The sequence below is a fragment of the Blastomyces dermatitidis genome (genome assembly GCF_000003525.1).
Source record: "Blastomyces dermatitidis ER-3 genomic scaffold supercont1.3, whole genome shotgun sequence".
Lineage (NCBI taxonomy): Eukaryota > Fungi > Ascomycota > Eurotiomycetes > Onygenales > Ajellomycetaceae > Blastomyces > Blastomyces dermatitidis.
The window spans coordinates 1,193,021-1,217,972 of record NW_025544776.1 but is presented as its reverse complement, the minus strand read 5'-3'; the positions used below and the strand labels follow the sequence as shown (position 1 = coordinate 1,217,972).

General features: G+C 48.5%; 8 protein-coding genes across 8 annotated transcripts; 3 read left to right on the top strand and 5 right to left on the bottom strand.

Annotated features, from left to right (window-relative positions):
* Nucleotides 1-628: 628 nt before the first annotated feature.
* BDCG_02714 (peptidylprolyl isomerase) lies at nt 629-3,116 on the bottom strand. Its single transcript, XM_045418267.1, has 2 exons — nt 1,792-3,116; nt 629-1,691 (listed from the first exon to the last, which is right to left on the bottom strand). The coding sequence occupies exons 1-2, from the start codon at nt 2,110-2,112 to the stop codon at nt 1,548-1,550; spliced, it is 465 nt and encodes a 154-aa protein (XP_045274889.1). The 5' UTR covers nt 2,113-3,116; the 3' UTR covers nt 629-1,547.
* BDCG_02713 (protein transporter SEC31) lies at nt 2,434-9,497 on the top strand. Its single transcript, XM_045418266.1, has 9 exons — nt 2,434-2,890; nt 2,999-3,115; nt 3,192-3,297; nt 3,373-3,606; nt 3,673-3,759; nt 3,814-6,496; nt 6,582-6,880; nt 7,004-9,141; nt 9,330-9,497. Exons 1-8 carry the CDS (start codon nt 2,682-2,684, stop codon nt 7,046-7,048), a joined length of 3,780 nt encoding a protein of 1,259 aa, XP_045274888.1. The 5' UTR covers nt 2,434-2,681; the 3' UTR covers nt 7,049-9,141; nt 9,330-9,497.
* On the bottom strand, nt 7,173-9,044 carry BDCG_02712 (TRI7 protein). Its single transcript, XM_045418265.1, has 2 exons — nt 8,249-9,044; nt 7,173-8,108 (listed from the first exon to the last, which is right to left on the bottom strand). Exons 1-2 carry the CDS (start codon nt 8,959-8,961, stop codon nt 7,577-7,579), a joined length of 1,245 nt encoding a protein of 414 aa, XP_045274887.1. The 5' UTR covers nt 8,962-9,044; the 3' UTR covers nt 7,173-7,576.
* Nucleotides 9,135-11,693, bottom strand: BDCG_02711 (peroxin 14/17). Its single transcript, XM_045418264.1, has one exon. It carries the CDS (start codon nt 11,438-11,440, stop codon nt 10,190-10,192), a length of 1,251 nt encoding a protein of 416 aa, XP_045274886.1. The 5' UTR covers nt 11,441-11,693; the 3' UTR covers nt 9,135-10,189.
* Nucleotides 11,637-15,016, top strand: BDCG_02710 (uncharacterized protein). The gene is made up of 4 exons (XM_045418263.1): nt 11,637-12,169; nt 12,907-13,730; nt 13,816-13,922; nt 14,009-15,016. The coding sequence occupies exons 1-4, from the start codon at nt 12,033-12,035 to the stop codon at nt 14,294-14,296; spliced, it is 1,356 nt and encodes a 451-aa protein (XP_045274885.1). The 5' UTR covers nt 11,637-12,032; the 3' UTR covers nt 14,297-15,016.
* BDCG_02709 (uncharacterized protein) lies at nt 13,952-18,364 on the bottom strand. The gene is made up of 5 exons (XM_045418262.1): nt 17,251-18,364; nt 16,888-17,172; nt 15,484-16,797; nt 15,359-15,422; nt 13,952-15,274 (listed from the first exon to the last, which is right to left on the bottom strand). The coding sequence occupies exons 3-5, from the start codon at nt 15,617-15,619 to the stop codon at nt 15,133-15,135; spliced, it is 342 nt and encodes a 113-aa protein (XP_045274884.1). The 5' UTR covers nt 15,620-16,797; nt 16,888-17,172; nt 17,251-18,364; the 3' UTR covers nt 13,952-15,132.
* BDCG_02708 (uncharacterized protein) lies at nt 15,733-22,886 on the top strand. The gene has a single exon (XM_045418261.1). It carries the CDS (start codon nt 15,837-15,839, stop codon nt 22,656-22,658), a length of 6,822 nt encoding a protein of 2,273 aa, XP_045274883.1. The 5' UTR covers nt 15,733-15,836; the 3' UTR covers nt 22,659-22,886.
* Nucleotides 22,806-24,952, bottom strand: BDCG_02707 (uncharacterized protein). The gene has a single exon (XM_045418260.1). It carries the CDS (start codon nt 24,741-24,743, stop codon nt 23,349-23,351), a length of 1,395 nt encoding a protein of 464 aa, XP_045274882.1. The 5' UTR covers nt 24,744-24,952; the 3' UTR covers nt 22,806-23,348.

The window sequence follows — 24,952 nt, the reverse complement described above, 5'->3', positions numbered from 1 at the left end:
GAGTAGTTGGTTGCAGCAGCAGCAATTGGGGCGGGCAGGATGTGGTCGACGGGCGATGTTGATGTCGAATGTTGCAGCGGAGGAGAAAGGAAGAGATGAGGTTGGCCTGTCAGTGGTCTGACCAGCGCAGTCCCGTGAGCCGGCCAGCCAAGGAAAAACGCAGCCGGAGCGGCGGCTGCTGATTGGGTGGCGACTCACACCACCGCCCCGTTTCCACATCCACATCAAATCACAGCAACATAAAACCTTCCAGGGAACTTCACTCTCGCTTTTGCCTCTGTTTTCTGCCAGCTTCAATTCACGACAGCTACGACAGTTTCCCACCTGCAACAGACGCTCTTCGCCTGTGATTACCCAGTCATCATGTTCGCGACTCGCCCGCTGAGAATGCAGCTCACCCGGCCGCGACTGGCTCCCTTGCCTGTCAGTCAATTCATACCTGATACCTCAACCACCACACATCATATCTGCCATGGAACTTTGCTAACTTAGAGTGCGATATAGAAGGAAGACCTGAGCGGTATTTAATGCCCGCCCTCCTCCCCTAGGAGCCTGCAATGAGAATCCGTATATATAAAAAAAGAGGAAACGAGGAAATATGCTGATGTAATTGCTCACATAGCTCATACCGTCTCGCAGCGCCTGCGAACCCTGAAGAAGATTCCCCCGGAATTGCTCCCTCTGGGTATGTACTCAAACCAATGGAAATAAATACGTTTTGAATCCTCGTATATTATTGCACTTATACTAAATCCGATGATTTGCATTCCATCTCTATAGGCGCCGTCCTTCTGTAAGATAATATCACCCTCACCCCGCAATAAAGAAAAGCCAAAACAAAAATAAACCGGAATACCGCCACCCGCCCCAAAAATGCCGGACTAGGAGAAGGATTACGAAATGGAGAAAAATGATAAACCGTTTCCCAAACAAAACAAAGTACTAACCCATACGACTTGACACACAGCGTCGCCCTCGGTGCCGGAGCGTACTCCATCATTAAAAAATTCAGAACTGACAAGACCCTCCGTCTCTCGCGACCCAAGCCCGAAGACGCCTAGCACTAGAACGGGAAATTTGCAACGGACGGCTTGCTAGTAGGTCTGGCGTATAACGAAGAGAGAAAAAGAAAAAAAGAAAAAAGACTACCAATAATGGTATAAATTGTGGAAGCAAGGGTTTGTCTGGGGCAGAGGAGGATGATTGGGAGGAGTCTTCCGATTCTCTAATTTGTATTGTTAGACCCGTGCGCGTGGCATGTATGTGTATGCATGTGTGGAGGAAATTTGGCCCCTGTATATAAATCCTTTTTTTTTATCTATCCTGTCTGGAAATTGTGTGCGCTTTCACCATTCCCATCCATTCACACCCGAAAATAACAGCCAGAAAGCAACATCCTCAATTTTTTTTTTTTTTTTTTTTTTTTTTTTTTTTTTTCTTTGAAATAAATTTCTCATTTGTTGTGCTCCCGCGTTTCCCGTGTATTTGTCGTAACCGGTCAATTCATAAACGCATACAGTAAAACATTTCGTTATCATTATTTTTTATCATTCGGGCTTTGGGCCGGCAACGTCCAGTCCCTCCAGGCCTTGCATGGGATCTTCTGGTCTGTTGTTACTCGACTCCGCTCCGCCTTGCTCAGCAGGGAGTTTGTCCTCTTCGCTAACCGCATGTTGGGCCAAATAGCCCTCCTGATAACCAGCGTTAGAATATACATACATGCGTATAAAAAAACAACAACAACAACAACAATAATAATAATAAAAGAATGTAAATATGCAAGAAACCCACCTGTTGCCAAATAGCAGTTTTACTCCCCAGTCCCTCATTGCTGTCCTTCTGCGGCTTCGCAGCAGCGACTTTTATTATGCGCCCGTACAGCTCGCTCTGGTCCATGTTGTCAATGGCCTCTTTAGCATCCTGGGCTTCTTCAAACTCGACATATCCGAAGCCGCGGTGTAGATCGGTCGAGGAGGGGATCTCCGGTTTCGGGAGAGAGATATCGGCTATTTCGCCGAAGGGGAGGAAGGCTTCTGTTAGAGTGCGAACTGTAACGCTTTGGTCGAGCCCGCCGACGTAGATTGTGCTTTTTAATCTTGCAGTTTCAGACATTTTTGCAGGAGGGGGTAGTAGCTGGACTGATGGACGAGGGGTGGAATGGGGGAATCGCGCCCTTAGATTATTGTATCCATATAGATTTGTAGTTTGTACGTTTCATTCGGGCAAATATTTCCTAGAGAAGGGACATTTTGTGAATGTTTGGTTTTGGAGGGTAAATATGGAAAAGTAAAGAGGTCTTTCTCCTCGTTACCCTTTCAATGCCCGCCCGTTTTTGATACTCCCCCATCCAGTGGAATGTCACGTGGCGCATAACTGTGGCACAAAATCGTGCCAAGGATATACTGTGGCTGGTGGAGCGCCTGTGAGAAGGACACCTGGATCAATATCATCCTGAGCAGACCAGACACGGAGATTGAAGGACTAAGTCGACAACAAGCCTGCTCCTCTGACTAGGGCTCCCTATTCTCTTCTTATCCCTGGACCTCCACCTCCGATCCTCAATTTTGTCATCTATATACATTGCCTATTCCCGTCCCCTGGGCAAGCATAACTGTGGGGTGCCCGTCCGAGTCCTGCTTAAACCCCTTTCTCCTGTCCCCGTCCACCACCACCCTCACATCATGGTGCGTTTAAGGGAAATACCCCGCACAGCGGCCTTTGCTTGGTCCCCCGGTTCCGCCTCCCCATACATCGCTACTGGAACACGCGCCGGTGCTGTCGATGCGGACTTCTCCAATGAGACCGACCTTGAACTTTGGGACCTGGCTTTGGACCGGGAGGGAGGCGCGGCGGAGTTACAGCCGGCTGCGAAACTTAGCACGGAGTCTGGGTACGGTTTTCCTTTAACTCTTGTGCAAAATAGGGAGATAGGAAATGGTTTTTTCCTTGATTTTTTTCTTTCTAAGAACTGGTGGACTAATTGGTTTAAAATACTTAGATTTCATGATCTTGCGTGGACGGACTCGGACGACAGTTCTAGAGGTATCATCGCAGGTGCCTTGGAGAATGGGTCGTTGGATCTGTGGAATGCTGATAAGCTGTTGAGCGGAGCGAGGTGTGTTTGTCTCGAATTATACTTTCTTCAAGTGACTGTAACGCATTTCGGGTATTCTCATACTAATCTGACCAAGTGACCCCCTGGTAACGAGGTCCTCCCAACACTCCGGTCCCGTGAAAACCCTACAATTCAATCCGCGACACTCGAACCTTTTAGCTACTGGTGGAAGCAAGGGAGAGGTTCGTACATTAAATCTCTGTTTCTTTACTGTGGTGTCTCGATTGGTGCAAGGTCTAATTCCCTATATACAACAGCTTTTTATCTCGGACTTGAACAATATCGATCATCCGTTCCGACTAGGGAACGTCGCTGCGAGACAAGACGATATTGAGTGTCTCGACTGGAACAAGAAAGTGCCGCATATTTTAGTTACCGGAAGCAGCGCAGGCTTTGTTACAGTGTGGGATGTCAAGACCAAGAAGGAGAGTCTGACCTTGAATAATCTTGGGCGGAAGGCTGTTAGTGCTGTTGCGTGGGATCCGGAAAAGGTACATATACTGTGGCCCCTCACTTTCTGAGATGCGCATATATTTGCTAACTTTTGTCTTAACTAGCCAACGAAACTTATCACGTCAATTCCATTGGAGACGGATCCTTTAATTTTAGTTTGGGACTTGCGTAATTCTAACGCCCCTGAAAGAGTAAGCTCCAAATGAGCCCCCACTTCCTTGCGGAGAGTAACTAACTTGCAATAGGTGTTGAAAGGCCATGAGTCTGGAGTGTTATCGCTTTCGTGGTGTGCCCAGGATCCAGACCTGCTCTTGTCCTGCGGCAAGGACAATCGGACCATTTGCTGGAATCCTCAGACTGGTGTTCAGTACGGTGAATTCCCCGTCGTGACGAACTGGACTTTCCAGACACGATGGAACCCACACAATCCGAACATGTTTGCTACGGCTTCGTTTGATGGTAGAATTTCCATTCAAACCATCCAGAATACCAAGAGCGATGCAATTGCGCAAGCTGGGGCAAGCCAAGCCCAGCCTGCCGACGACGAAGACTTCTTCGCAAAGGCTCAGTCGCAACCACAGGCTTCTACGTTTTCGCTGCCAACGCCCCCCAAATGGTTGCAAAGACCTGCTAGTGTTTCGTTTGGCTTTGGTGGTAGAGTTATCTCGGTTGGATTGACTGATCCTGGAAAGCCTGGCTCCCGCGCTTCGAAAGTCAGAATCACCCCATTCGAAATAGATTCAACTCTCAGCAGCGCTACCCAAACCTTTGAGGAAGCTCTTAAAGTCGGCGATCTACGTAAAATATGTGAAACCAGAATTGAAAATGCCCAGGGTGATTCGGACAGGGCTGATTGGAAGGTTATTGAAACATTGATATCTGACGACCCGAAAAAGCAGGTCATTAATTACTTGGGTTTCTCGAGCGAAGTTGATGAAGCGGCTGACAGCCTCTCGAAACTTGGACTAGAGAGGAGTGACGGGGAGGGGGTTAATGGGGTGCCGCAATCAGATTCTCGCGGACCGGGAGTCCGGAAACATAAGCGGTTATCTTCGATTTTCGATACGCATACCGATGGCGATAACTTCCTCACCGACCTCTCTGCGTCTAAAGGCGCCAAGACCAATAATCCCTTCCAGATCTATACTGGGTCGGAATCCGAGGCGGACAGGGGGATAACTCGAGCACTGCTTCTCGGAGACTTTGAGAAGGCGCTTGACATATGTCTCCAGGAAGACCGGATGTCTGATGCCTTTATGGTTGCGATATGCGGAGGCCAAAAGTGCATCGACAAGGCCCAGGAAGCCTACTTCCAAAAGCAAGCAGAAGGACCGAACTATCTCAGATTACTGGCGTCTATCGTTGGCAAAAACCTGTGGGACGTTGTTCATAATGCAGACCTTGCAAACTGGAAAGAAGCTATTGCTACTCTCTGCACATTTGCGACCAATGAGGAATTCTCCGATCTCTGCGAAACGCTAGGAGACAGGCTCGAAGAACAGGCCAAAGCCCAAGATGACAAGGAAGGACGTAAAAATGCGGCTTTCTGCTTCTTGGTCAGCTCAAAGTTGGAGAAAGTCGTGGGTATCTGGATTGATGAACTGCAAGAGAACGAGAACAAGAGCATCCAAGAAGCCGCTGACAATGAGACGACTTTCTCGATTCATGTCCGGGCCCTGCAGAGCCTGATCGAGAAGGTGACTGTGTTCCGCCATGTCACGAAGTTTGAGGATACGGAAAAGCAAAAGCCAGCAGATTGGAAGCTTAGCCTTCTCTATGACAAGTATCTTGAATATGCTGATGTTGCTGCCACCCATGGACAACTGGACATTGCAAAGCGGTATCTCGACCTACTACCACAAGCCCATCCTGCCGCGGAGGTCGCAAGAAATCGTATCAAGCTTGCTACCCAGAAAGTGACCGCGAGAGCAATTCCTGCGCATACTGCTAGCACTTCCCGGTTAACTCCGAAACCGCTCCCGCAGCCCAATGTTCCGCAGGGAATATACAACCCAAGCGCAACCATGACCCAAGTAAACAACCCTTACGCACCGCCAGCTCCCATGCAAGCCAGCAATCCATATGCTCCAGCAGGCTATCAACCGCCGCAACAACGACAGCCATCAGGGCCTGTTGGACCACCACCACAAGCATTTGGAAGTGCACCGCAATCTAACATCGCACCACCTCCCCGGGCTGTAAATCAATCACCATCAACGGTTACATCTTATACCTATGCTACGAATCTGCCTGCTTGGAATGATTTACCTGAAGGGTTTGCCAAAGCCCCGACTCCACGACGCGGTACCCCTAGCGCAGGTGCTGGTGCCATCAGCTCACCTTTCCCCAACCAACAGCCACCACAACCCTCGCAATCCCCGCACGCAATGTCTCCCCACCCGCCCCCTCCCCCTAGACAATCAACTTCGATGGCAATCCCACCTCCTCCTAGAGGCCCAGCTGCTCCACCCCGAATGACACCACCTCCAGCAGTGGGCCAGCCGCATGGATTCCAAGCACCTGAAAGACCTCCATCAACTTCAAGTGCATATACCCCGACTACCCAACACCTTCCACCTGGGCCAGCGATGATCGCTCCTCAAATCCCTCGCGGGCCTTCACCCTATAATGCGCCCCCATCCGGACCACCACCCTCCAATCGATACGCTCCAAGCCCCGCGGCGCAACCATCTGCTCCTCAACCTCCTCGGCCGGCGGTGGCCCCACCCCCCACTGGAGCCCCTGCACCTGCGCCAGTTCCGTCCCCACATGCGTACCATCATCCTCCCGCACCCGCGCAGGGCCCGTATGCGCCACCTAGCGCCCCTGCAGCCGGAAGACCAGAGCCTCCACATCCAGGTTCTGCACCGGCTTCACGCCCAGGAACTGCTCAATCGCAAAGGAAGCCAGCCCCAGCTGCTAAATATCGTAAGTTAACATATTCCCGCAACCACTATAAACAAAGTGTCATCATATTATACATCAAAACTAACGCGCATAAACCTGCAACCAGCACCGGGCGACCGCACCCACATCCCCGCCAACGCGCAACCAATCTTCGAAATCCTCTCCGCAGACATGCAGCGAGTCAAAGCGCGTGCACCAACCTCGTTCAAGGCGCAGGTCAACGATGCGGAGCGACGGCTGAATATCCTCTTTGATCATCTGAACAATGAGGATCTGCTTAAGCCTGCTACGGTGGAGAGTATGGCTGAGCTTGCGCGAGCGATTCAGGCGCGCGATTACGATACGGCGCAGGCCATCCATTTGGATATTTTCACGAATCGGAATGATGAGTGTGGGAATTGGATGGTGAGTTGCCCCATCCCTTGTTTTTATTTTTTTACTATTTTTCTACTTGTGATTCGGGAAAGTTTTGGGTGGTACTTCGTGCTATCTTTTGGATAGATGTGGCTAACAACTCTTTCATTTTAGGTTGGTGTGAAACGGTTGATTGGCATGAGCAGGGCGACGCCATGAATTTAGCATTTATATAGCAGTTTTCCGGTTTTTTTTTTTCCCTTTCTTATAAATTTCTTTCTCCTGTGTTGTCGGAAGTACAACATCAGAACAATAAACTAGCACAGGAGATAGGGGAACCAAGTTATAAGACTATGAATTGAGTTATTGGACCGAGTGACCCTTGAGGAACCGCGTTTGTAACTCTTAGCTTGTTTCTTTCTTTTCATTCCCTTTTGCTTTACGTATTAATATCAGTTTGAATTTATTGGCTTTGTTAGATTGTCTCCTGCATGTGACTCAAAAAACTTTGTGTTAATGTGAAATCGCGAGGATGAAATTGGTCCTTCCAGCGTTTGCTCATGTTATTCTTTCCTTTTTATCACGATCATTGGGAGTTCGGGCGCGCGAAAGATAGAGTATCCAGCCGGCTACTCTTCTATGATGCCTATCTAAATACCCCTTGTAAGTGTGTAAACACAATGTCTCAAACCGGTTAGGACTCAGGACTTAAAAACGAAGAAAAGGAAAGAAAAGAATAAGCAGCAACTACAAACCCGCCCCAAAGCCAAACTTCAAAAATAACGCCCCAACTCCTACCGCCCCCAGAACCGGCTCCGGGCCAACCACTCTCACAATGCTAAATCCACTTGGTATCAGCTCCCTCCTCTCCGCCGGCACACGACTGACCGGATACCCAAAGAACGGCACAGTCATACACATGAACGATATGACCCACAGCATACCCACGACTCTCTTGAAAACGGTCACGCCCGCACTGGCAGGTTGCGATCCCAATTTCTCGACGCCCAGTCTTCGCCAAAGGGCTTGTGCGGTATCCTCGATCATGAAACCTAGGGTGAAAGAGGTAAAGTAGAGCATTGAACCGCGCCAGGAGTCCAGAATGGAAATGCTGGTGGCGGCTAAGAAGGGTACGTGCAGGATGCCGGATAGCGAGAAGACGAATAGGATGTTTAGGTAGCGTTCGAGGAAGGAGGGGCGGGGAAGGCGGAGGACGCGACGGGTTAGGTAGTTGGAGATGGAGGTGAAGGGCCAGCGGAGCATTTGGTGCCAGAATTTACTGCGGAGATAGTAAATGGTAGCTGCGGTGTTAGTCATTATCGTTATATGGCGGAGAGCATGGATTGGTAGGGGCTTTTCAAGTTCTTTTTTTTTCTTTCATATTGTATTTGGTATAGATTCACTTTATAACGAACGTACCCCCAGTAGTTCCGCAGTGTATACGCATCCCACATGCTATTAAATAAAGGCGGCCAGTCCGAAGGGTTTGAAATACGAAGTCCTACAGAAATAATTGACAGGAGCCGCGCCACACCATCGACCATCATCCGGGACATGACGAAGTTGGAAACCAGACTCGTTGCGATGCGCGCAATCAATTGCTCCTTGGTTGCACTCAGGTACATGAATTCAGAACCCAGACCCTGCACCATCTGTATTTCCTCAGGAGACTGCGCAGAACCAGCTGCTTCTAAAAGGTCAATCATCAGATACTGCCAGATCACGATAGCACTCTGGCGCAGGAGGAAAATGAATCGCCCCGGGCGGCGGCCGCCATAGTAGGATGGAAATTCTGGAGTGTTTTTTGCAAGCCAGGGTGTGCCGATTCCACGTAAATTTAGTCCTATACTTATCCCCAGACCATGCTGTGCATCGATGGGATTAATGAACAGAATATTTATGCAGTGTGCGAACAGAGCAGGTGACATTGAGGCTAAGGAAGCACTGTAGAGAATATTGTTGCCGAGAGTGAAAGAAGAAGTGTAAAAGAAGTATTGGACAGCAGCGACACAGGTGAAGCCAACGATGCGGAGGAGAGAGCCTTTACGGGAGTATTTGACGAGGAAGGCCATCCCCAGGCCTTGGGCAAGGTACCAGAAGGCGAGGAGGGCAGCCCTGGGATAATTCCACATTGTGGCTCAGAACCCCCGCGGGTGATTGATTTAACTCCAATTGACAGGGACTGGAAACACGAAGGCAGCACGAAGGCAGCGGCACTCAGGTGGACAGTAAGTGGTGGGTTGCAACCTATGCTAGGTAAATAACATCCCTTTATACGATTTCTCCAGAGGCAAAGCTGTAAGGCCACGAAGGTAAGCTGATACCCGAGAAATCCAGTCCAGTGCAAGCTAGCTGCGAAGATCCCACAAATCCTTTTGGCATTGAGTCAGGCGTTGGATCTGGTGAGAAGGATATTAATAAATAGCTCGGATGGTGCAGAATCGGAGTCTGGAGATACGGGTCAGTGCAGCGTATTTGATTCTAAGCTAACGGATTGCAGAGTAGAAATTCTTCCAGTTGCGAATTGAGCCAGTTGATGGAACCTTCAATGTTCACTTTTTATTGCTCCCTATTGTTGTTGGCGCAAGTTTGGCGTTGTCAATCCGACATCACCATGTCACGTCCTTAAACACAGGGTGCGGGAAGATGTCCAAAAAATCAGCGCCGCTCCCATGAGACGGATATTTTGAAAGCCGGTCCTCCACCCAAAACTTGCACCCGGGCGTGAATATCCATCGCAGCAAAAGGGATAGGGCTGGGTGAGCACTTTTCGCGCTGGGAGGATTGGAAAATCAGCTTCCCACCACGGTGGCAGCAGTTGTAACCACTCCCCTCACGACGATTGATAAAACCAAGGCTAAACGCATAATAAACGTGCTGAGTTAATCTGGCACAACACCAAAAAAGTAACTGCTTGTTCTGAACATCTCAGCCCTGTTGCTGATGAAAAACGGGAACATAAACTGAAAGATTGCCAGCTGCGATACTGTTCATATAAAGAAGAATATCATGTGACAGAAGATGAAATGACCTGACATAGGTTTGATTCGAAAAGAAAACTGGAGGATGTATTTAGGAAAATCAAGAGTAGTTATTCATTGAAAGGAAACAAATTTACGCTAAATAGCTCAAAATGACCCAATTGGTAATGCCCCCCAAGCTGAATGGTGAAAATTAAAAGCTGCTGGGGAAAAACCGAAGTAAACAGTGCGCAGTACGCGGGAATTGGATCTGAGCAATGGGAATATACATATCTTGTTCGTACACGCTCTATCAAACGGATATATAATAGGGGGGACCAACCACGCAGCATGACATGGAATAATGAACAGGAAATACATGGGATTAAGGGAAAAGATTCTACCGGGCACCTGTGCCTGGAACCGCGAATCTAACGCCTCCACCAGCAGGGAAATTTCTTGCACTGAGCAAGGTTCCTTTGACACTTCGAATCTCAGCTTTGAAAGCCGCAATCGCATCCTCCTCTTTACTAGTGCCACCGAAAGTCCCATCGCTTCTCATTGAGCCGGAATTATCATTATATATTCCATACAGGTTCGAGCCTAGATACGCCGAAGGATTGCTATATATCAGCCCATCCAAGTAGTTCTTTAATTCTCCAACAGATTTCTCCGTACTGCCGTGTATGATGCCAGACGTATCTTCTTCGGATAGGTAATCAGTTAATCGTGACGATATCGATTGAAGACGTTTGACGTGAGCATTCACGGTCTTTTCTGAGGGTGAAAGGCCATCCGTCTCCGGATCTATAACTGGTGTAGTGGCGCTAGGTAAGAGTTCGGGGGATGTTTGTGTTGCTATGTCTCGATGGAACAGCTCTGTTGGATCTGAGGCATTGGATACGGTATCGTCATCGATTAACTGTTGATCCTGCTGCGAGGAGCTCTGGGGCATGGGCGGGATCGAGGAAACAGTCTTTTCGAGCTTTTCATTCAAAGTACAGAGGTTGCGCTGGGCTGTTTCCGCTAATTCGTGTCGGGCGCGTGATAGTTCTGCCAACATTGGATTGATAAGGAACTGACTGGCGCCATATAATGTAGCAGCAAGTCCTCCAGCACCATAGAGCGTGTATAAGACACCTTGCAAAGTGACGAGAGGGGGTGGTTTTTGAGTGTGCAAAAGGAATTCGGGGTACGTTATAATGGGCGGAGTTGATGCTGTTGTTGGCGGATTTAGGTTATTTGAAGGGGATGGCGGCGAAATGGGACTAGATGAATCTATCTGAGGGCTCTGAGGACCCTGAGAAGAGGGTAGTAGGGTCTTGACGGAATCTGTAGATGGCGATGTTGTGCCTGTGCTTGTAGCTTCGGGGTTCCTTGAGACACCGAGCAACTTTTGAATATCCTCATTGTTCAAACCTTTAGATTCGAGGAACGAAACCTTTTTATCGGTCGGGGCATCGCGTATAGATTCGTCTTCCAGGAATCGGGAAGCTTGTTCTATCAGAGTCTCTCTTGCGGATGATTCTGTCTTCTCTTTATCCTCGCTGGAAGCGTTGACCGCCGTCGCAGGATTCGATGTGGTGCTATCCGCGTGCGGAAGCTGCCAGCTTGGAATCGCCAGAGCTTTTGACTTTGAATCGCCGCCCATAGCTGTTGAGCACAAGAAGGTTCGGAGCGAAGAATAGGGAGGACTGATTCCAGAAACCGTCGTCGTCCTGAGAAATGAAGTTGATATTGCCCGCTTGTCATGGGAATTTAAGGTTCCGACCCGATGGACCTCGGCTTGGCTGAGTCATAATATTGGTAACTAACTAAATCAGATACGGACAACTGCAGAGAACAGGCGGTACCTGCTGTACGGCATTACGAAACGCGGAAATACCTCTCGTAGCAGCTGATTGCTGTGGCCCGCTAAGTATCTCCGTGCGGGCCACCATGTACCGTCGTCCCATCCTCGCCAAACCTCAAAAAGCTCTCTCGAACGAGGTTGAAGACAGTTTCGCGATGAGCTGTTCAAACAAATACATATCCTCGAGTTTTCCATTCCCCCATAGCAAAGAGCTCTTTGAACCCGACATCGTGGTCATTGGTACGCTGAGGATTTGAGTTTCTCCTTTGCGTTTTGGCTGTCCCCGCCTGGCGCAAGCTATTCTCACCAACTCACGTCTTCTCGCCGTAGTGGCTGTGGCAAGCCGCTATCCACGACCATCCCACCCGCCCCTTGGACAGACCGAAATTCCATGGCAGACAGGCCTCTGACGCGAGCTCGCCAACAGTCTGACCGTGAATCGTCGTACTACCAAAATACGGAGACAGCCAGCACCAGCAGCAGCGACGATTGGCAGGCCCCGACCCCAAGTCAATCAGAACCTTCCAGGTAAGGTTTACGATTTTGAAGTTGATTGATTCACTGCATATATACTTGTTTCGGTGGTCTGCCGGATGTTTTTTTATTTTGTCTTCCAGCGTCTGCGCTTATAATTTCCTATCTCATCATAAGAAGTTCAATTCCGAGGTTCATTGCTTGGATGGAAGGCTTGGGACAAATCTTGCCGCCAGCTTAATATAATAACATCCCAACGATGATCCGGGGTTGTTGCTTCGCTGGCTCTTGAGTAACAAACAAGATAAAAGATACGCGCAGCGACTGTCATGCCCAGAAGACGTTTGGGAGGTTGTCAGCATCCGGGAACGCTCGCTCTTTGTACCACACATCCACACCCATAAAGATTGGCCAGTGCGGTGCATATTTTGCATATGTGACCTTTCGCTGATTTACAACTTTTTCCCTCCTGCACATTCCCTGCTGGTGTTTGTGTGCTATATAGCACCAGTTCAGATTGTGCCTCAGTGCTCAGCTGGAAACACGTCCCCCTCTCTGTCAGCCGAGCACTGTGCTTAGAATATTTTCTCTCCTTCATTGTTGCAATTCCCTGCTTCTTCCTCAACCCCAACCCGCCGCCTGGAGGATTATGACTGAAAGGCCTCTCTTCCTTCTTGACCCAGCCATCATTTGATTTTACTGCATACTTCCATCATGCCTTCCCAGCGCACTCTGCGCTCTCGTACCACTATAACCAATATGCCATTATCTCCTTCTAACTCTACTTTAAGATTTCACAGAGTCGTGGACGAAACCCCGTCCTCGCCATCAGTTACTGTGTCACGCTTACCACCCAGCCCCCCTAAAGACACAAACAGATCTATTCGTCTAAAAGTTAAGATGCCGTCGAGTAAGCTCAGGGAGGTCACTAGTGGGCCTGAAAAACGTCATCACAATATTTTCACAGAACCGGTGATTGTTACGGGACCAAGAAATAGCCGATCGAAGAAAACCCTGGTGGAAGTTGACACAGACGAAGATGAGGATTTGGACGAGTCGATGAATGAAGATGGAGAGGAGGAGTCGAATGTATCTGATGCTGATGGGACGGATGGTGAAGTAGACCCAAATGAGAGCGAGGATGAGGATGAGGATGCCGATGCCGATGCCGAGACTGATCCTGACGCTGATGGTGATGATGTTGACATGGATGATGCACCTCCAATTTCCCCAAGCGCCAAACAGGCTGCGGCACGGCCGACTGTTACAGTTACACCTGCCGGAGGTGGCAGGCTGAAGAATACCGACACCAATATGGACCTTGATGATGACGATGATGATGACGATGAAGAGCTCTCAGAATTAGATTCTGATGCCGACGCCGATGGGGAACCTGATGAAACGGCCGTGCCAGATGAGCCATCAGAGCTTGTAGAAGACGAGGAGATAGAAGAAGAAGAGGACGAGGAAGAAGAAGAAGATGAAGAAGAAGTAGAGAGTGACAGCGGCACTCCTATTACTGCCAGTCGAGCAAGTACTCCCGATGTAACGAAGATGACTAAACGGCAACGAGGCCGTATGGAGCTTGGGGGTGATTTCCTACAATTACCAATGGGTAAGAAAATTTACCCTTTGTACTTGCAAGATTCTCTTCTATGGGTTTTCAAACTAGATGCTGACACTTTTATGTAACTGTACAGAACCGCAGGTGAAGAAACACCTGACTGCTGAAGAGCATGCCATGCGACGAGCTGAAATGGCACGACGACGTAAAAACCTCAGCGAAAAACGCAACGAGGAAGAAAAGGTAAACTCTCCTATTTTTTATGAAACCAGCGCATCTATTCTCTATTCCAAATGGAACATAACTAACAAGTCTGAAAATAAATTAAGATGGATACAATTAACAAATTACTCAAAAAACAAGCCCCCAAACGACGGGGCAAGATCTCTGCAGCCGAAACCGCAGCCGCTGGTGACACAACCCCTAGAACCCAAGAACCACAGGAACCCGAAAAGCCTGACCCGATAATGATACGATATGTTTCTAACCGTGATGGTCGTCGCGTTGGGGTGCCGGAGGAATGGTTTGGGACACCAGCCGGGCGGATCTTTGGAAATATGCCTACGAATCGGCGTACTGAGCCTAGCCGGGGCCACCGACTTGTGGAAGAGGTGTAAAACCATTGAAAATGGCTTTGTTTTCCCTCTGTTATTCCTTTATACCAGCGAGGCGTTTAGAGGTGCATTTCAATTTCGGACTATTTTCATTAATGTGCGGGATGGCTTTCATATTTATTGGGAGGCGAGGGCAATACGGGCATATTGTGTATTACTACCAAAAGGGTGGAGTTATTTTTTATATATATCGGTTGGATAGGGCTATAAAATAGTACCCCCGCTTGTATAAATTGGAAACTCTGCATACAAAAACAGCCCTATTAGTAGGTGTAATATATAGTAGCCCCTGAGTATCTCGACGTATAAAAAATATATGCATATGCAGACGTTTCCTGTACCTCACTGCCAGCTGAGTATTTTCTTCGAGGAAACTTCCCAAAAGTTTCGTTGGCTCCTATTTTTGTTGGACCATTTTGTGAATTAAACATCTTTCGGTCAAAACTTTACGGAGTAATTGTACTCTTTTTCTTCACATCGCCAGGCTTATACCATATCTATCATTCCCAAACTCTAGGAGACTGTATATATAGGGTCCAGGCGAGCAAGGGGCCCTGGTACGAAGATTCCTTCAGCCCGAAGCTGGTAAAATATCGTCATATTGTCTCCTTCGACTTGGTACCTCTTAGTAGAACCAGCAGGTGACGTCCATCTCAGCATGGAAAATTGCCCTATGTTTACAGGCGTCCGCACGATCCTGGCTTTCAATGTCTATGCGGGTAGATATATTCACATCATGCCGTTTGCTGATATGGTAAATCACAAATATACGACAGCCTTCGGATCGGTAATCGTATAGTTTTGACTTCGCCTCAAAAATTTGCGGAGATAGCTTCCGGCTATTGTTTGGGCGATTCCGATACGGTTTTAGCAGTGCTATTTTTATCCTCAGGCATAGCGGCTACATTGTCCACGACTGGCTTTGGCTGGGATGGCTGTAGCGGTTGAGATGGTTGTGATGGCGTTGCTGATTCCGTCCCGCTATAATTTGACATCGACATTATTTAGCACAAGTTCGCATTTATGTGTGCAAGCCAATTCAGAGGCAATTAGAGTAAAGCTTACTGTGCCTTCTCATGCTTTTTATCCGCCTCTAAGCTCAGAAACGACGGCGCGAATGTCACATATCCTACAGTTTCAAAAGTTAATGGTGGGAAGTCGAAAAAGATGGTAGGTGGGTAGTGACCTACCATTGAGGACACCAAAACCCACAGCTAAGGCAACTGGGATGAACCCACGCATTCGACCCATCGTAGGCAAGGATTGTTTGTGCAATTGATCAGTTAACGAAAGCGAATCCCGGAGGGAGAAAAAAACTGCTTGCATGCTCTAGGATTTTAGAAAATCGCAAGCCGACATCACGTGATACTGATCGCGATTGCCGTCGCGTGTTTCACGACGCGTCGAATACAACGTTTCCAATCGCCGCCAACGAACTTGCGAAAACCCTTTTCGAATTCACCTAACACCATAAATTCCGCTTATTTAACTTATTATTTACTATGACAGCATAAGGCGATGGGTTATCACTGTTGGCTTGCAAATGGAATTATGGCGAGAGCGTGGCTTTGTTCCAGACTCGGATGAGGAAGACGAATTCGACAGTCAGCAAAGCAATAAATTAAGTGAAGGGACCGGAGAGACTTTGACACCCGGTTCACATGGGGATGATGAACATTCTACGGAGCACGCGAGTGCGCATGGAAAACTCGGATATCAGGTGCAAGATGGCCCGGAGTTCCATGATCTCTCAGTATCTTGCAGCGAACGTTTCGAGAAACAGCAAACGGATAGGCTGGTTGAAGAGGCCGGAAAGATAACGGAATCCAATACGCATAGACAGGAATTTATCACGGAGGATCTGTATCCCCTGGGAGACCAGGCACAAGAACAAGTGGAGGAGAATCCCGATTCTCAGATCGTTACCCAGGGATTTGGTAACGCACCTTCTGAGGGCGATGATCTAGACGAAGACCCGCTCCAATATGATGATGGCTTGAGTAATTTTATCTCGAGGGTTGAGTTACCCAGTACCATTACTGGAAACACCACATCTTCTTCGGATGCCATTCATTGTTTCCCATCAAGTACTGACCGGAGTTCCTCCCCTGATGAGTTACAATTCGAGGAACACTTCCGACCACGTACTCCAGCTAAAAAGGACTCGCAATTCAAAATTTCGAAGGAGGATGGAGGGAATGACACCGAAGATTCGTCTTTGTCACCCGCTCCGTCGAATCCGCAAACCCCGCCATCTTTTCGAAATCCGGGAGTAAAGAGAACGCTGCGGGGTCGGAATTTCATCAACCTCCACCCTTACTTAGCGGACAAGGTGGAATACCAGAGATGGTGTGCAAGTCACAATATACGCCCGATTCGTATAGCACCCGCAGACAGTGATTCTAATCGCCAGGAAGAGTCTCAAGGCCAGGAGTTCGTGGATGAAAATGCCCCTCCATCGAGCAGCCCGGCAGCGTCGTTCCGGTTCCCACCTAGATCTCCGTCTGCGGGATCCAAACGAAAGAAATTAACTCAGCCTACACGACCACTGCAAGATTCCTCTCAGACAGGCAATTCCAGAAATGGCCCCATACCTTCAAGCTCTACCAAATTACCACTGTCGAGACGTGATGCAAATGGCTCCAACCGGAAGCGTAGAAGAATATCTCGCACTTATAGCGGGGTCCGTGGAAATGAGCCCCAGGCGGCTAGACCAAACCAAATACAGGTCGTCGTTGACAATCGATTGATGGGAACTCCGCCACTTGAACCTGAGGATGTCTTCGATGTTCCCTCGTCCTCGCCCCCGTTTGGACAAGAATCACCGGTTAATGGGCTTCAGAAATCAGCCAAATTCCGGTTCCCTCGTGGCGGCAGCCCTTCTCCGCTAGTCAGTCCGATTTTACACAAGCCAGAAAGGACTGTAAATTTGGATGCAATATCGATAGACGACTCACTGGGCCTTGATCTTGAGACTCATTCGAAAACGGGAAATAACTCATCACAGTCACAATTGCTACCGTCGATGGAAGATGTTAATGATGTGGAAGAAATAGACCCACCAGAAGTAACGGAAGACCTGGACGAACCAGAAGATCATGCGACTCTTGAAATCCAACGGCTTAGGCGGAGAATTAAGGGGGTGCTACCGGCCTCATGGCCACGACTTGACCTTAAACAGCAACAGGAAAGGGAGAAGGCAGCGGCCGAGAAAGCAAGACTTAGCTACTTACGCAATCGTCGCCAGAGCGGTAAAGGTGTGGCCCGGAGAATAATGAGAGATAGAAGCAATACCCATAACCAAGGAATGCGTTCGAATGCTCTCCTCATGCCTGATGACTCAAGTTCCGACGATGAGCCAACCCGTGCTGATCAAACCTCGGGTGAAATTCTCTCAGAATTGATGGACACAGGTGATTTATTTGCAGGAGACGATGCTGATGACATTCCTGAAGATAACCGTATTGACTACATGCTACCGCCAGCTCCAAGGAAAGCAAAGCAACGCGACAAGCATCGCACTCTAGGGTTCAACCGCGAGAAACGCCCACGTTCTCAAGTAGCCTCAATGTTGAGGCAACGCCCGCAGCACCAAGCGAGAATAACAGATACCCTTAAAAGACCACGCGTTGCAGCTGCGCCGCCGAAATTCCGGCTTCCACGATTAGGCATATTAGATGTAACTGACGTAAAGGATCAACCAGTTCGGGAGCAGCCGCAATTTCTCCGCGTAGCAGCGCGACAAGCGCGATCCCGCCGAAATCAGGGCCGGAAAAGCCCAACAAGGACATATTTAAAACTTGGAACAAGACAAGACACTGAGGATGCCAATAGATCACTAGCAGAATGGAAGGCAGGCTCGCTTCAGCAGAGTAGGATCACAGGCAATCATACAGCAAAGAGACCTCGACAGTCATATAATAGCAGCGTGGCGGGCCATAGCCATATCGAACGCAATGAAAATATAGGACATCAGGCCCGGACGGATACGGTACACTCGCCTCGGACTGATGTCGACGCCGGAAGTGCTAAAGGTGGCCAACTCAAACCTGCTTTAGAGTTGCATTCAACGTCGCGGGAAGGAGGTCTAAACCCACAAAGCCCTTCACGCAGTCGACGCCAGGCTGGCCAGCGCTGGACGGTACGGAAAGGCGGTTATGCGATTTCATCCCTTCGGCGAAATGCACCCAGACCTGCACAGTTGGACCTCTCAGTGACGAGCCTTGACCGTACATCAGGCTTTCAACGTTCACTTTCTACGCTCAACTCACTATACAGAACTACAGCTTCGGTTCAGGGCAGAAACACCAGCTTACCACTGGCAAGGTTTTTAACGGCAGGTGTCGTGTCACAAAATACCCATTCAACGACATCCCATGAGCCCTCCGGCGCCCCTAATGACGTTGTGCTCTCTCCCGAACAAGGCCGGACACGACGACCTCGTCAACGAAGAAAACGCCCTCCCCAGCATCTCAATGTGGAAAGTGTTGAAGGTCACCAGGCCATCAGTGTTGATAACGGTGCGGCAGAAACTCTTTCCGTAAAACCAATTGAAGTCAGCGAATGCCCTCCTCTAAAGGGTCTCAGGCCCTCCTCGGCGGTCTACACGATCAATTTTGACATTTTCCCCCTCCCGGTTGGTACCTTTTTCCATTCATCGACATTCATTGGGAGTGGTGATCTTTCGCGCTCCATGAAGCTCTCATCTCGTAACTTTGCCCATGATAGTGGCCGTGCTATAATACAGCACGCTGATCAGAGCTACCAGTGGGGTCCATGGAGCGAGACCGTATCCTCGGAGCTTGGTGCTTTGCTGGATAAGGTTTTAGAAGCGGCCAGCAATTACGAATGGTCCAATGAGAGTATCTCGCGTGATTCTGTTGTAAGAGTAAGCCGGACGTTAGATACCTTCCGTTCTATTATTGCATATGTGAGTGACAAACTATGGTTTATGGACCCAGTCGATAGATGCATGTTTGTCGATAGATGCACAGCTCTTCTATCAAAAGTATCGGATACGTTGCAATTCTCAATCGCAGTCAATCCATGCGACTCCACCACAGCTACACAGTTCCGCATGAAATTGGAAGTCTTAACTTATGTATTTGCCAATCAAATACGCCAAATTGCTTCGCATGAACTGATTCAGTCTACCAAGTATTTTGAAATCGTTGGCATTATGACGACAATTCAAAATCGGGTACTACGAGGCGTTTTAAACAATGCAGGATTAGCAGCTATTCAGCAGTTTCTGGCGGATGTTAAATGGCAGCAGAAGCGAGAGCCTGGAATCAAAGACGATCATCCCTTCGTGGAAGCATTTCTCGTTGTTCAGAAGATATTTTATACAGACCCGATGCTTTGCGGTACCAACCAAGATCTTCTTTCGCAGGCCATTATGCCTCCATCTTGCTCAAATTTGCCCAATGACGCCCGTGAATTAGAGAAATTATGGCACGGAGTATTCACGACACTTCCACTTTACGAATTTGACGAGCTCGGAATTTTCCGCCCGGGGCACCGATTTAGAGAAACCTTCGATCAGTGGCAGACGGTCAAGCGTCTGGTATCGCCCGTTTTTGATACTTACGCACTTCCTTCAAAAAGCTCTTCCCCAGCGTTCAACAATTACTGTCGAGCGCTCTTCCACCGTTGTTTTTACTTGATTGATAGTTGGGGCTGGCGGCATAGCAAAATTATACTAGACACCCTCTTCGATTTTTTCGCCGCGAACTGGCTTCACAACCTTAACCAAGAGCAATCCTTCGGCTCACCAAAATTTCTAGACGAACTTGATCGACAACCAACGCTAGAGATGGAACCCAGGGATAGCTGTTTCCATATCCTGCTCAAAACTATAGCCCTAGGCCTCAAGAGGATGACTGACCTATACGATAAGAAAAAGCTCCGAAATTTTGCCTGGCGCCTGCTACCGAATCATGGCCGAGAGTATCCAAAAGACCAACCTCTCCGCTTGGAGGATCTTGACGCCCTACGAAACCACCATGACCTTCTCTGTACGCTGTACTGGGCTACCCCTGACACCTGTCGACCACGAGTTGAAACTATACGCAACCTTGTACATCCCGCCACGGCTCATAAGGAGGTGTGCAGCATTAACATTCATTCCTGGTTGAGACTGGTTAGATTCAAATTATCTACGGAAGAAGACAGTGCCGGATTAATACCTTTTGCTGATTGGCATGCTTCTTTTGTTGTTGACATGTTGCAGCAGCACTCCCATGCGCGAACTGATATAGAAGCCCAAGTCGCTTCAAATTCATTGTTTTCTCGCCATACCGTCGAAAAGACTGTCATTGAATACCAGAAACCAATAGAGTGCCTATTAGACAATGCCCTGGTCAACTTGAAAATTGCAATCGAGGCGGCACGAACTCCTGACCAAGCCAAAATTCTACTGGAGAAACTCCCTTTTGCCAGATTGCTCGAGCTTTTCAACCCCAGGGTCACCCGCTTATATGCACTCATATGTAAGACGCTAGACGTCATGGTTGCCTACGCAAATACTACCATTAAATCCAAAATATTAACAGGACCTACCGAAACAAGCGATGATAGTCAGGAATTTGAGGGTTGGGCGGTTGTAGCGGAGTTGTATGCGCAAGAAGGGGGAACACCCGGGGCAGCCCCGCCTGTTGAGCATCTGAATACCGTCATTCGCCCTGTGTTATCTCGCTTTCTCTCCACCTGTTATGGTGAAGACCAATCTCCAGACGACACGGTACTTCTTAAAGTCGCTGATTCTTGGTCGTCGGTCGCCTATACTCTTGTGAGTCACGGCTTACGAGAATGGAGCAGCTACGTCAATCAATACAGTGAAGACTCCTGGGCTTCATTAAGGGCCACCAACCAGACACAAAAGTTTTTGCCATATTTTCTCGCAAGCATGATCGAAAAGGACACGGAATTTTTTACAGAATGCGAAAACCAGGTATTGAACCATTGGGTGGAATGCATCGTCGAAAGGGGGTCAATGCTGAAGTATCAGCATGCATTGACTAATGCCATCATGAACACCGATGCCTCAAGTGCGCTCCTAAAGAATCTTCCTTTCTCAAAAAATCCGTTAAAGCGTCGGTATGAGATTACTCTGCAGGAATTTTCTCAAAGAAGATTGTCACTTATATCGTGCATTCTCTCCAACATGCGGGAACATCTGTCGGATGCGGAAGATCTCAGTGCACATGCCATGCAAAATACTAGAAGTCGGTATCGCGGGCTCATTGAAACATTGATGAACAAGATGAAGTCAAATTATAGTGAATTGGGCAATGTTGATTCCTCAGTGCATTCCTCATACGTCGACTTTGTACATCGAGTTGTTGCATTTCTCCAGCAACATTCACAGAGGATATGTCTGATTGATCCTTTCTTCACAAATCCAAGCACATTTCCCCTTCCCGTGGATGATCCCAACTATATTGTCGGCAAGTTGAAGGGTTATGCAGTTCGGCTCACATCTAGCAAGGTTGCGAACGAACTCTTCACCTTTCTTCACCATGTATCTGAACGAGCGGCGGTTGACGGCCAGCAGTCGTACCTAGTTGATCAACTCTACTCTGTCATGTCAGAGTCCAATGAGCCCAGTGAACGCCACCACCCCACTATCCGTCTGTTTATGCTCCGTTGCATCCTCCCGGCTTATGTGGAGATATGTCTCATCGCTCCCGGGGCATGGATTGTAGCGCGGCCTCTATTGCAGTCGTTAACGCGGGTTTTAATGGGTTCGATTGTATTCATCAACACATGCGATGTCAAGAACGTCTCCATGTTTGTAGGGGCACTGATCTGCTACTTTGAGGCAATTGACAATGCTCTTCGTCTTTTAGTAGATCACCCTGGCCTGCTCGACGAACCCCATATTTTGCTTACGGTCACTTCTGTTCTCGAAACAATAATTACATCACTCCCTGTGATCGACTACCTCGACCGAATTTCGGACCAGGCGATCACCCTCGTCGCATACGTGGATATCTTCAAACAGTTTATGCTCTTCGCAGCCTGCACTCTCTTAAATCCCGCGGACGCTGTTGGCCCCCAGACGCTTGACCTAGTCCTCACTGAAAGCGGCCAAAAAAGTAATCATTCTTCCGCACCACATTTTTTTGCAGATGCTCGCGGCTTTGCCGCCCGTGCCCTGCAATCCCGGTTCCAGGACGGTTGGTCGTTTCATAATGGGAAATATTTCGTTCGCCCTGAGCATACTCAGCAGATAAAGGAGGTTGTCGTCAGTGATCCCGCTTGCAGCTCGGTAGGCACCGCAAGAGCGGCATTTCTCAAGACTGTTGAGATATATTTCGGGACTATGGAGAGGTTGATGGCGTTTTCTTCTTCGTCCTTTTAGCGCAATCATGAATTTATGACTAGATATTTTATGAGTTTGTACTGTACATGCTGATACGGATTAGCGGGGGTATGAAATGTACGTTTGATTTTTGCTTCTGCTAGGATTTTTCCTTTTCATCGGATTGATAGGACGACACGGATTATGAGCTAGACATATATATATATATATGTAATATACATTGATGAGCAAACCAATTATGGCCATTCGGTTGTTTCTACAAACAACGTAGATCATGACTTTTAATTTTACAGGTAAAGGAGGAATCGGTCGCTTTTTATGTATTTGTTAAATACACAAAGTGAAACGGCTATGATAACTCTCCAGTACCCTTGTAGCTTCACGATTAAACGCCCACAGCAACCACGATCAAGAAACAAGATATCTTGAAGTTGAGATGATGGAATATTAACCTAGATAGAAAAACACAATATACCCGAAAACAGATGTCCCCAATCCAACGCACCATGCACTATGCAATATGGAGTGTGCAAAGTCAAACGTGGTACAAAGACGCTATGATTTCATCATCATCACTATCATCGTCGCCGTCGTCATCATTAATCATGTTTTGGATGCAGATAGGTATTCAAAAAGAGACAACGAAAAACAACGCACAGCCAATGCTAGAATCCACATGCACGTGTCCTCGTCATATATCTTCATCGCCTCAACTTTATTCACCATAAACTAATGTGTCTCCGCAACTTCATTCGACGCAACACCCGATGCAGTCGGTGAACCCGCACCCGCACTGGTACCCGCACCGACATGGCTCCCGCCACGAATGTGGAAGCGGCGGCCAGTGTTGATACCAGATAACCCCAGAACCTTCTTCACGGCACCCGTAACACTTGAACCACTCAGCCCTCTGGATTTCCTTGCATCCTCGGTGGGAGGAGGTTTATTTCCTCCTAGCCTTTTTTTCACGATAGATACGTCTTGGGTGACGGTTGGTTTTGGTGGCCATTCACCATCCGCCTTCCAGCCCTGGACGAGGGCCTTGGTAACATCTGAGAGGTTTATTGGTATGGCCGGTGTTAGGGATTGGATGACGACTTTGCTGTAGATGGATGGGTATATGGCGGGCTTTATAGAGGCCCGAACGGGGTTTGTGATTGGGAGGAGAGGTTCCACAACGGGGATTAGGGGTTCTTCAGAATCTGGAACACGCAGGTGGTTGGGGTTAAAGTCGGGATTGGTATAGGTATTGATGGGCGAGGCGGCTCCGTTGATTCCCTTATTGCCTAGTGAATCAGGAGGCGAACTTATCCGAGCTTTTGCTGTCTGCATATCTGTGCCTGAGGAAGATAGCGGTTGCGATGAAGTATCCCCTTTCTCGGAAGGTTCCAGAGGAGCCATATCCACATCCTCACTCTCCTCATTGGCACAGCTCCCAGCACCACTCGCCTCACTGCTCCCTGTAGCACCCAAAATAGATCCACTCCTCTGACTCACTGCTGTCGGCTTGCGCAATATAGCCCCCGTCCACGCATCCCGCCTCTCTATCCATATCCTCAACCCTTCATTCCATGCTGCTTCTTCCTCCACAACCTTCCTTCGCTTCCTTTTTTTTTCCAAAACACTCTCCCGCACGGCGTCCGGGGACTGAAACCTGTAAGAGTCTTTCATCTTAGGTGAAGCTGATAGTAAATTAAACGGTCCCGGACATATTCCCGTAAATACCCCCACACCTCCCCCGCTCTCCGAACAAGAGCTATCCTGTTCCCGCTCCCGCCATTCCCGTACCTGGCGCGCATGTACTTGTACTCCTCCATCTGAAGTGTCGCATTGAATAGATGATTGCGGTTGTAATGGCACGTACACGTGGTTGGGGTCCGACTTGGGAGGAGGAGTAGCAGATTGGTATTCGTAGGACCAGTCATCCCGGATTGTTTCGAGGAGGTAACGTTTCGCAGCTTTTATGGCTTCGACACGCGTCTCAAGCGCCTTTTCCGCTGCTCCATCTGTGCCACCTCTGGGGTCGGGGTGGGGTTTGCGATGCAACGAGGCGAAAACGGAAGCACGAGGTTGAGAAGGGGATTCCTCCGATTTTGAAAGGGCCATTTGTTCCCGCTTTTTCATTCTTTTATTTTGTTTGACGGATGTCACGAGTGTCACGAGTGTCAAGGTCTCACTTTTTAAAGCTGTTCCTGAGACATGGAGACGAGGGTTGGAGGTTGTGGGCTGTGTGTAGTCAGGCTCCTTGAAGCGCGGATATTGAGAAGCTTCGTTTACGTTGTCGTTACTTCATTAGGTTTTGGTCGGTTGCACAAGGGAATATCCGAATCACT

What these genes read in the sequence shown, in the direction of transcription:
- BDCG_02714 (XM_045418267.1), bottom strand. Translation starts at nt 2,112, where the DNA reads ATGTCTGAAACTGCAAGATTAAAAAGCACAATCTACGTCGGCGGGCTC. An exon ending in AAACTGCTATTTGGCAACAG is followed by an intron (nt 1,692 to 1,791) that starts GTGGGTTTCTTG and finishes GCTGGTTATCAG; the next exon opens with GAGGGCTATTTGGCCCAACA.
- BDCG_02713 (XM_045418266.1), top strand. Translation starts at nt 2,682, where the DNA reads ATGGTGCGTTTAAGGGAAATACCCCGCACAGCGGCCTTTGCTTGGTCC. An exon ending in AAGCTGTTGAGCGGAGCGAG is followed by an intron (nt 3,116 to 3,191) that starts GTGTGTTTGTCT and finishes AATCTGACCAAG; the next exon opens with TGACCCCCTGGTAACGAGGT. An exon ending in TTGCGTGGGATCCGGAAAAG is followed by an intron (nt 3,607 to 3,672) that starts GTACATATACTG and finishes TGTCTTAACTAG; the next exon opens with CCAACGAAACTTATCACGTC.
- BDCG_02712 (XM_045418265.1), bottom strand. Translation starts at nt 8,961, where the DNA reads ATGTGGAATTATCCCAGGGCTGCCCTCCTCGCCTTCTGGTACCTTGCC. An exon ending in ACACTGCGGAACTACTGGGG is followed by an intron (nt 8,109 to 8,248) that starts GTACGTTCGTTA and finishes CTATCTCCGCAG; the next exon opens with TAAATTCTGGCACCAAATGC.
- BDCG_02711 (XM_045418264.1), bottom strand. Translation starts at nt 11,440, where the DNA reads ATGGGCGGCGATTCAAAGTCAAAAGCTCTGGCGATTCCAAGCTGGCAG.
- BDCG_02710 (XM_045418263.1), top strand. Translation starts at nt 12,033, where the DNA reads ATGGCAGACAGGCCTCTGACGCGAGCTCGCCAACAGTCTGACCGTGAA. An exon ending in AGTCAATCAGAACCTTCCAG is followed by an intron (nt 12,170 to 12,906) that starts GTAAGGTTTACG and finishes CTCTACTTTAAG; the next exon opens with ATTTCACAGAGTCGTGGACG. An exon ending in TTTCCTACAATTACCAATGG is followed by an intron (nt 13,731 to 13,815) that starts GTAAGAAAATTT and finishes GTAACTGTACAG; the next exon opens with AACCGCAGGTGAAGAAACAC.
- BDCG_02709 (XM_045418262.1), bottom strand. Translation starts at nt 15,619, where the DNA reads ATGCAAGCAGTTTTTTTCTCCCTCCGGGATTCGCTTTCGTTAACTGAT. An exon ending in GGGTTTTGGTGTCCTCAATG is followed by an intron (nt 15,423 to 15,483) that starts GTAGGTCACTAC and finishes TTGAAACTGTAG; the next exon opens with GATATGTGACATTCGCGCCG. An exon ending in AAAAAGCATGAGAAGGCACA is followed by an intron (nt 15,275 to 15,358) that starts GTAAGCTTTACT and finishes GTCAAATTATAG; the next exon opens with CGGGACGGAATCAGCAACGC.
- BDCG_02708 (XM_045418261.1), top strand. Translation starts at nt 15,837, where the DNA reads ATGGAATTATGGCGAGAGCGTGGCTTTGTTCCAGACTCGGATGAGGAA.
- BDCG_02707 (XM_045418260.1), bottom strand. Translation starts at nt 24,743, where the DNA reads ATGAAAAAGCGGGAACAAATGGCCCTTTCAAAATCGGAGGAATCCCCT.